The 9,759-nt window shown below is 44.8% G+C and overlaps 1 protein-coding gene across 2 annotated transcripts in view; it reads right to left on the bottom strand.

The window, feature by feature from the left end:
- Nucleotides 1–9,525, bottom strand: part of LOC115158016 (zinc finger FYVE domain-containing protein 9) — a 16,552-nt gene extending 7,027 nt beyond the window's left edge. For both annotated transcript variants that reach the window (XM_029706472.1, XM_029706473.1), the window contains exons 1-7: nt 9,387–9,525; nt 7,194–8,059; nt 6,951–7,050; nt 1,583–1,794; nt 1,009–1,141; nt 336–458; nt 1–144 (exon numbers count right to left, since the gene is read on the bottom strand). The exon at nt 1–144 is cut by the window's left edge and continues 12 nt beyond it. In XM_029706472.1, the coding sequence (XP_029562332.1) occupies nt 1–144; nt 336–458; nt 1,009–1,141; nt 1,583–1,794; nt 6,951–7,050; nt 7,194–8,059; nt 9,387–9,450 (1,642 nt within the window). In that variant the 5' untranslated portion in view covers nt 9,451–9,525. The remainder of the gene's footprint in view (nt 145–335; nt 459–1,008; nt 1,142–1,582; nt 1,795–6,950; nt 7,051–7,193; nt 8,060–9,386) is intronic.
- Nucleotides 9,526–9,759: the final 234 nt, after the last annotated feature.

The following is a 9,759-nucleotide window of genomic DNA, read 5'->3' as shown; positions in this document are numbered from 1 at the left end:
CCCTGTAGAGCTGTATGAAGTGGCTGAAGATGTCCTTGGGGAAGCTCTTCTCCTCAGGCAGACACTGCAGAAGCACCACCACCTCCACCTGGCCTACCGCATGCATGCCCTTGGACGTCACACACCAGCACTTCCTGTTTACATCTGGGGAGAGCCAATGAGAGGCAGCGCTTCAATGTGAGGTCACTGTTGGTGACACGGTCTGACACTCTTAGAAAATATACATGTGACTTGAGTCAATGGTGAGCTAAGAATACATGTAAACAGTGTGTCCGTGTGTAGACACACTGTCAATGACTGAAAAAGGTTGAAGGTTGAGAGGAAAGGTCACATACAGTTGACCAGCTTGACCATGGCCAGTAGGTTGGCGTTGAGGACAAAGACCAGGGAGTTGGGCCTGCCGCTCTCCAGCTCCTGGATGAGAACCATCTCAGAGGGCCTCTCCTCGACTGTGTAGTCTGGGCGAGACAGAGGAAACTGTGAGCTAGACATCCCTAGACGCAAATACCGCCTTTAAAAACAGTCAGCCATAGTTTAACTTCTGTGTCTAAATATGACTAAATAAGATTTGTAAGCTGGCCTCTAGTGTTTACATCCTATTAAATTGCCCAACATTAAGACATAAAGCCTGATAATGAATCAGAGTAACACCTCTAACGCTAACCCTCTGATCATTAAGTAGCTAAGTAACTAAGTACAAAACACATTTTTTTTATGAAATGTATGAAAATGTATGCATTCACTACTGTAAGTCGCTCTGGATAAGAGCGTCTGCTAAATGACTAAAATGTAAATGTAAATGTCTAAGCCTATGACCAGTGGGCTAGCATTTAGCATCTCCAGTAGATAACCCTATGACAATCAGTACAGTGAGCTAGCCTTTAGAATCTCCAGCAGCTATCTACCTAACTGTATGACAATCCCAGTACAGTAAGCCAGGGTTTCCCCAAACTTGGCTTTGCAGTAAGCTAGCCGTTAGCATGTCCAGTGATAGTAGCCTGGTCGTACCTCCTTTGACTCCGGTGGAGGTGAGGATGGGAGGGAGGCCCTCCAGCGGGATGAGGTTGGCAGAGCTGCTGATGTGGCTGCTGACCAAGGCTGCTGTACCCCAGCCACAGGGCCCACACGCCTCCTGCAGAGGCTGTACAGAGAAGGGAGAAGAAGGATGATAAGGAGAATACTTTGTTAATGCATACAAGACAGAAATTGGTCCGCTCTGACACACACACACGGCGCCGGGTGAGCAGTTTAGGGGTTAAGTGCCTTGCTCAAGGGCCCAACGGCAGGTGATAGCATTGAGGATAGTCCCAGACAGATTTTCCCACCAGACATGGGATTCCAACCGACCTGCTTCTCTAGCCTCTCTGCTACCTACTGGCCCTAGGTGGAGGGGAAGGAGAAGGAGGAGGGGAGATAGTGAGGCAGAAAGATAGTCAAAAAGAGAGAGCTTATGGAATACTGTGGGGTTATGGATATCAAAGATACCAACAGAAAGCATGTTACCACATCCTTGGAACTTTTATTTTATTTGAATTGTAGCAAATCAGTCTGGTTTGATAAGTATATATATTTTTTTACATACATTGAGCAAGGGCATCTCCTGTGCTATTGGGGCCCTCCTGCTGGTCTGTGGTGAGCCAGTGGCATTTCTGATTGTAGCTGCTATACTTCTCCTCAATAATAGCGGTGAAAAGGTGGGGCCTCTGATTGGGGTACAAGGTGCAGAGTCTGATTTCTCATTGGATAGGATCTCATCAGCAAACCACACCTTCCTCCTCCCCCTTGGAGGGGTTCCTAAAGAAAAACATACATGAGAGAAAGTCAATAATATAGACAGGAAGAAATGTCTACATATTGCACCAATTAACTTCATAAGACATTTATGGCCTCAATCACTTTTTGACAGCATCCCTTTTGATTTAAACAAAACTTTCCATACATGTTCGCCCATTGAAGAAGTGGTCAGAAAGTTACTTTTTGGACAATGAATGCCAAACATTCAGGAGATAAATGTGCTAAAAGTTTTGCATACACCACCATGAGACATCCATGTCTTCATCAATGGAAAAGATTAACGGTTGAGTTTGATCAATTTAAAAGCTTACAAACAGTGTTGTCAAATAAATGTTCTTTGAATTCTCGTCCTTATTAAACCTTTAACATCAATTATAGACAAATGTGTAAACTCATATTTGCATATGTTGAAGCTTAGAACCTATTTAACATAATTTGAGGTTTTTGTGTTGTACCCACCATTGGTTGAGACACAACATGCCAGAGGTGTGGACTCGAGTCACATGACTTGGACTCGAGTCAGACAAGAGTAACAAATATGATGACTTGCAACACGACTTTGACTTTAACACCAATGACTCGTGACTTGACTTGGACTTGAGCCTTATGACTCAACCTGACATGATACCCTCCCTAAGCCCAAATATTAAAAACGATGCTATTAAAAAAAGTGTGCAGCGCATCAACTCTTCATTTAACGGATTACAGTTTGAATCGGACAGCAGCCAATTAAATGGTGTCAGCTGAGAAAATGTTGTGCGTGGCAGTGCAGAGGCACGTCGGCAGGTGAATTCAGATGGAGCCCTTGGAAAGATGATAACCCAAATTATTATTTTAGGATATAAAGACGACGCTGTATCAATAAAAAAACAGATTGCAACTTGAAAATCATGCGGGAAGAAAATTACAGACGGAGGCGCAACAAGTTCAACATTTGAAGCTGCACAAAGAACGGTAAGTCGTGGCTAATATAGCCGACAGCTATATATTTGATTACTTTACTGGTGTATCATGTAGGCTAACGTAACGTTAAATCAATGAGCCTCCGCACAGTCAGTCAGTGCGGGAACGTGATCATTGCACACAAGATTGAGCTACAACTGGCTAGGCAGGTGGTAGCCTAAATCCTGCCTGATGTTACTGCTGTTCCTAAAACCATTGACATATGTTAGCCTATTTTAACCACACAGAGAGAGTGTGGGTGTGTGTGTGTACAAGCCTACATTGCCCGATTACGCCCCATAGCGATCCTCAATAGTCGATCACTATTGGGGGGGTTGTGTCTTTCTCATGGCTACCCATGTACACTGCTCAAAAAAATAAAGGGAACACTTAAACAACACAATGTAACTCCAAGTCACTCACACTTCTGTGAAATCAAACTGTCCACTTAGGAAGCAACACTGATTGACAATACATTTCACATGCTGTTGTGCAAATGGAATAGACAACAGGTGGAAATTATAGGCAATTAGCAAGACACCCCCAATAAAGGAGTGGTTCTGCAGGTGGTGACCACAGACCACTTCTCAGTTCCTATGCTTCCTGGATGATGTTTTGGTCACTTTTGAATGCTGGCGGTGCTTTCACTCTAGTGGTAGCATGAGACGGAGTCTACAACCCACACAAGTGGCTCAGGTAGTGCAGCTCATCCAGGATGGCACATCAATGCGAGCTGTGGCAAGAAGGTTTGCTGTGTCTGTCAGCGTAGTGTCCAGAGCATGGAGGCGCTACCAGGAGACAGGCCAGTACATCAGGAGACATGGAGGAGGCCGTAGGAGGGCAACAACCCAGCAGCAGGACCGCTACCTCCGCCTTTGTGCAAGGAGGAGCAGGAGGAGCACTGCCAGAGCCCTGCAAACTGACCTCCAGCAGGCCACAAATGTGCATGTGTCTGCTCAAACGGTCAGAAACAGACTCCATGAGGGTGGTATGAGGGCCCGACGTCCACAGGTGGGGGTTGTGCTTACAGCCCAACACCATGCAGGACGTTTGGCATTTGCCAGAGAACACCAAGATTGGCAAATTTGCCACTGGCGCCCTGTGCTCTTCACAGATGAAAGCAGGTTCACACTGAGCACATGTGACAGACGTGACAGAGTCTGGAGACGCCGTGGAGAACGTTCTGCTGCCTGCAACATCCTCCAGCATGACCAATTTGGAGGTGGGTCAGTCATGGTGTGGGGTGGCATTTCTTTGGGGGGCCGCACAGCCCTCCATGTGCTCGCCAGAGGTAGCCTGACTGCCATTAGGTACCGAGATGAGATCCTCAGACCCCTTGTGAGACCATATGCTGGTGCGGTTGGCCCTGGATTCCTCCTAATGCAAGACAATGCTAGACCTCATGTGGCTAGAGTGTGTCAGCAGTTCCTGCAAGAGGAAGGCATTGATGCTATGGACTGGCCCGCCCGTTCCCCAGACCTGAATCCAATTGAGCACATCTGGGACATCATGTCTCACTCCATCCACCAACGCCACGTTGCACCACAGACTGTCCAGGAGTTGGCGGATGCTTTAGTCCAGGAGATCCCTCAGGAGACCATCCGCCACCTCATCAGGAGCATGCCCAGGCGTTGTAGGGAGGTCATGCAGGCACGTGGAGGCCACACACACTACTGAGTCTCATTTTGACTTGTTTTAAGGACATTACATCAAAGTTGGATCAGCCTGTAGTGTGGTTTTCCACTTTAATTTTGAGTGTGACTCCAAATCCAGACCTCCATGGGTTGATAAATTGAATTTCCATTGATTATTTTTGTGTGATTTTGTTGTCAGCACATTCAACTATGTAAAGAAAAAAGTATTTCATGAGATTATTTCATTCATTCAGATCTAGGATGTGTTATTTTAGTGTTCCCTTTATTTTTTTGAGCAGTGAATTTCCATGGAAATATAACGTTTATTTGGAAAGTAATAAATATATAGATATTTTTAAAAGCATTCATGATTTGTGTAAATGTAACTATACTATTACTCTTGTTAAAAATATGAAAGGGTATTACATTTGGTGAAGAGCACATTATGACTTGTTTAGGACTCGAAACTCAAAGTTTAGGACTTGAGACTTGATTTGATACTTGACGGTCTTGACTTGAGACTTGAGTCGGACTTGCATGTCTTGACTTGGGACTTGACTTGGGACTTGAGCGCTAAGACTTGTAAAACAATGATTTGGTCCCACCTCTGCAACATGCTCTTGAATACAGGGTGGGCATCATTTCAATCATAGAAATATAACTCATAGAATGGACCTATCCCTTCAGAAGACTGTAATTTAGCTGGTACACCACTGAAATTTGATTTGAAATTGTAACTTCTAATTACTACTACAAAGATTACCGCCGGTACACCCACTGTCGACTATCAACTTAAATTGACATGTTTATTCTATTATCTATATTTATATGATTTCCATAGGTACAGAGCATTCGGAAAGTTTTCAGACTCAGTGACGTTTTCCACATCTTGTTATTCTCATTTTTTTTGCAAATGCATACAAAATAGAAGACAGAAATACCTTTTTTAAATAAGTATTCAGACTTTTTGCTATGAGATACGAAATTGAGCTCAGATCAATCCGGTTTCCATTGATCATTCTTGAGACGTTTCTACAACTTGATTGGAGTCCACCTGTGGTAAATTCAATTGATTGGACATGATTTGGAAAGGAACACACCTGCCTATATAAGGTCCCACAGTTGACAGTGCATGTCAGAGCAAAAACCAAGCCATGCGGTCGAAGGAATTGTCCGTAGAGATCCGGAAGCCACTCCTCAATAAAAGGCACATGCCAGCCCGCTTGGAGTTTGCCAAAATGCACCTAAAGGACTCTCAGACCATGTGAAACAAGATTCTCTAGTCTGATGAAACCAAGATTGAACACATTGGCCTGAATGCCAAGCATCACGTCTGGAAGAAACCTGGCACCATGCCTACGGTGAAGCATGGTGGTGGCAGCATCATGCTGTGGAGATGTTTTTCAGAGGCAGAGACTGGGAGACTAGTCAGGATCGAGGGAAAGATGAACAGAGCAAAGTACAGAGAGATCCTTGATGAAAACCTGCTCCAGAGCGCTCAGGACCTCAGACTGGGGCGAAGGTTCACCTTCCAACAGGACAATGACCCTAAGCACACAGTCAAGACAACGCAGGAGTGGCTTCGGGACAAGTCTCTGAATGTCCTTGAGTGGCCCAGCCAGGGCCCGGACTTGAACCCGATCAAACATCTCTGGAGAGACATGAAAATAGCTGTGAAGCGACGCTCCCCATCCAACCTGACAGAGCTTGAGAGGATCTGCAGCGAACAATGGGAGAAACTCCCCAAATACAGGTGTGCCAAGCTTGTAGCATCACACCCAAGAAGACTCAAGGCTGTAATCGCTGCCAAAGTTGTTTCAACAAAGTACCGAGTAAAGGGTCTGAATACTTATGTAAATGTGATATTTCTGTTTTTTAGGTTTCAAAAACCTATTTTTGCTTTGTCATTATGGGGTATTATGTGTAGATTGATGAAGGAAAAAAAACGATTTAATCAATTTTAGAATAAGGCTGTAACGTAACAAAATGTGGTAAAAGTCAAAGGGTCTGAATACTTTCCAAACGCACTGTAATTTCAAACAACCGATATTCCCATTCAAGTCAACATTCTCTGATGTTTGGATCTCCAACCATGTTTGTGGTACCATTAGAAAGTAGAAATCTGTATTTTATTCCCATTTAGTGCATTCATCAGCAGAACATGACACCTACCCTGTATTCAGGAACATGTGTCTCAACCGATAGCGGGAACAACACAAAAACCTCAGACAATGTGAAATAGGGTATAAGCAACAACATATGCAAATATGAAAAAAATCGGAGTTCAGTTTTTTTTTTAGGTCATTTACGTTAAAGGTTAAAAAGGGACATATTATTACTTATTTTTTATTCACAGAAATGATTAAATAGTTTGACAACCCTGCTTGTAAGCTTTTAAATTATATCAATCTCATGTTTTGGCATTCGGCTCCAAATAATGACTTTATGAGCACTTCTACAATAGGCAAATACATATGGAAGGTTTCATTTAAATCAAAAGGGGTCCTGTCAAAAAGTGATTGAATTTAAATGGATTTACCCTGTAGTGTCATGGTAACAGTGTTGTCATGTGATACTCACGTTTCACTAGAGTTGAGTGACAGGAGACACAGACACGCCCCTCCTTCCCATCCAGGTGTGTTAGTCGGAACTTCAGACCGGAGCACACTGAACAGAATACCTGTAGCACAGACACACGATCACTAATGGTCAGCCTAATTTCTCAGGGATAACATACCAGAGACAAACATCCAATCCCTTCTTACTTTAAATACAACCTACACACACACACACACACGCAAAATAGTGGTGCAAGACCCTCACCTTGCCACAGGCGCGACAGTGGTGCCTTCTCTTGGTGAAGGTGAACCTGACTTCACACATCATACAGACCAGCGCCTGGGCGTCAGGGACCCACACGGGGGCCACCTCCCCCAGGACAGTGCCTCGCTCCCTGGACAGAATGCCCGCGGGGCCGGCCTGTAGCTCATTGTCTGGATCCACTAATGGAGACATAGGGGAAGGTGCGCAGTCCCCCACAGCTCCCTCTTCACTATCTGCTTGAACTCCGTTGGCGTTGGTCTCATCATTAGCTAGTCCGTTGGCTTTGGTCTGGCTCTGAAGCCCCAGTCTAGGCCCTTGGATCTGGGCATCATGGCCGCCTCCATAGGGCTCCTCCACAGGGGGACCAGACGGGTCGTCAATGTAAGGGCCTAGGGCATCTGAGCCACTGGGGTGGTCCTGCAGCTCAAGTCCACTCTCCTCCAGCTCCTTTTCCTCAACCACAGAGTCCTCCTTGGAGGAGGATGGCTGGGGCCTGTTCTTCACTTCCTCTTCTACCTCCACCTCCACTTCTGGCCCAGCAGCTTTGGAGGGGCTGAGCATTAGGGGGGTAGAAGCCTCCCCAAAATTCCTCTCTCCCCATGTTGAAAGAGTGGTCACAGTGCAGTTTCCCTCCTCCAGCTGTCTCATCAGTCTCTGAGCGGGGGTCTCCAGTTGGGAAACAGGAGCCCCCCCTGGGCTCAGGACCCCCTCTGAATGGACTTTGGGTTTTGCAGGGGAATCTGATCCGATGTGTCCACAGCCCAGCTGTCCTGGCTTTGTGACATCCCCATCTTTGAGCATCAGCAGACAGGGTCTGTGGAGCCAGTGGTGCTTAGCATCCATCAGAGACGGAGCATCCGATTCATCTGTTCATACAAGGACGCGGGAACAGATCAAAACTATGTGAAGGGACATGTCAAATGAACCTGACACAGACATTCTACTTCACAAAGAGAACAAACAGGCATATATGAAGAACATAACATTTAGTACACAAGAGCACCTAAGCACTCACTCATGCCCATGATCCCAGATGGGACAGTCTGTGTTCCTAGGTGGTAATGGGTCCAATAAATGGGAGGCCATTTATCTCATTGCTTTGAATAAGTTAAATCATCCACTGAGGCCAACATATGTGCACTGTCATCCTTGAGAGAGCTAGGATACGTCCCAAATGGTAGCCTATTCCCTATGTAGTGCTCTACAGGCCCATAGTGGTCTGGTCAAAAGTAATGCTCTATATTGGAAATAGGGTGCCATTTCAGAGGGAGACAGATCCAGAGAGCCAGGTAAAGCTGACTCATTCTCTGGGGAATAGGGCTGTAGTGAAACACCAGCATAAAAAAAATACAGGCTACAGTGGCAAAACTGGATGTTAGATTATGTACATTATTATTATAACGTTACATTATTAATAAAGGTGCATACAATTAGTTTGACATTTTCGAGAATGGATGGATAATGTCAATAACACAAATAAAGATAATATAAATGTCATTCTATATTGTTGAAATATACTACTTCCCTATCGACTGAAATAAGACAAAATGTTATGACTGTGAGGAAGAAAAATTCATAATTCAGATTTGGGGTTACATTGTGCTGTGATTGCGCCTATTGCACAATGGTTATTGCCTATTGCGCAATTTCAGGTAGGCCTACCCTTTAGCGTTGGTGAATTCTTGTCGGGGTAAAACTGCATTGCAGCTTTACCCCCCCCCCCCCCCCCCCCCAATCCAACCATTCATGCTGACGATTACAGATTACTAGTAAATATATCAGCTTTTTAACGGCGCATATAAACTACAATAGGGCTCAACCAGTACAGCTGACTGAGCGTTTGCTTCGCGGGACGGTGACGCATCCAGCACACGTGCAACAGTTTAAATCCCCTCTCAACCAGTGAACACGGCAATGCGACATTTGCTCCCCATCCCGATTCATTGATCGTTGCAGGTTAATATCGCAGCATTATTCCCTTTATCACGTTATTTCCATATAATTCAAGTCGTATTTTCCCATTAATTCATATAGGCTGAAGGAATATTCTCGTGTGCTTCTGCCTTTATATGAATGTGTCGCACGCGGCAAGACGCATGATTGCACAGACCAGCTACAATTTCCCCTATGATAGAACTACATCATCTCGCACTATCTGTATGATTTTATTTTGGAATAGAATTAAAAACGTACCTTCTGTCAATGAACCCAATAGGCTTTCATTCTCATCGTCCCGGGCACTGAAGAACTTCAACATATTGCAACATTAGTGGCGAAGAAGACAAGAAAAGCAGTCCTGCTCACTAGCAAAGGGACGATTGCCCTCCCACTATTCCCCTCTCCTTCTGCGTCCCCAGCCCCCCTCCCTCCCTCCTCTCACTGCAGGTCTTAAGTAAACTCAAGGATGTCCTTAAATGTCCTTTTCTAAAGCAGTGTACACTGTATTAGAATATGTTTACCTAATGAGATCATTCTATTACAGAAAATGTGCTCTTATTTCTTGCCAGAAATGTGTCTACTGCACATAGGACATATGACATTTTCATGTCTTTATGTGGTTTAAGTG

The sequence above is a fragment of the Salmo trutta genome, chromosome 22, assembly GCF_901001165.1.
Source record: "Salmo trutta chromosome 22, fSalTru1.1, whole genome shotgun sequence".
Classification (NCBI taxonomy): Eukaryota; Metazoa; Chordata; class Actinopteri; order Salmoniformes; family Salmonidae; genus Salmo; species Salmo trutta.
The sequence above is the reverse complement of the archived record's forward strand: the minus strand, read 5'-3'. Positions and strand labels throughout refer to the sequence as shown.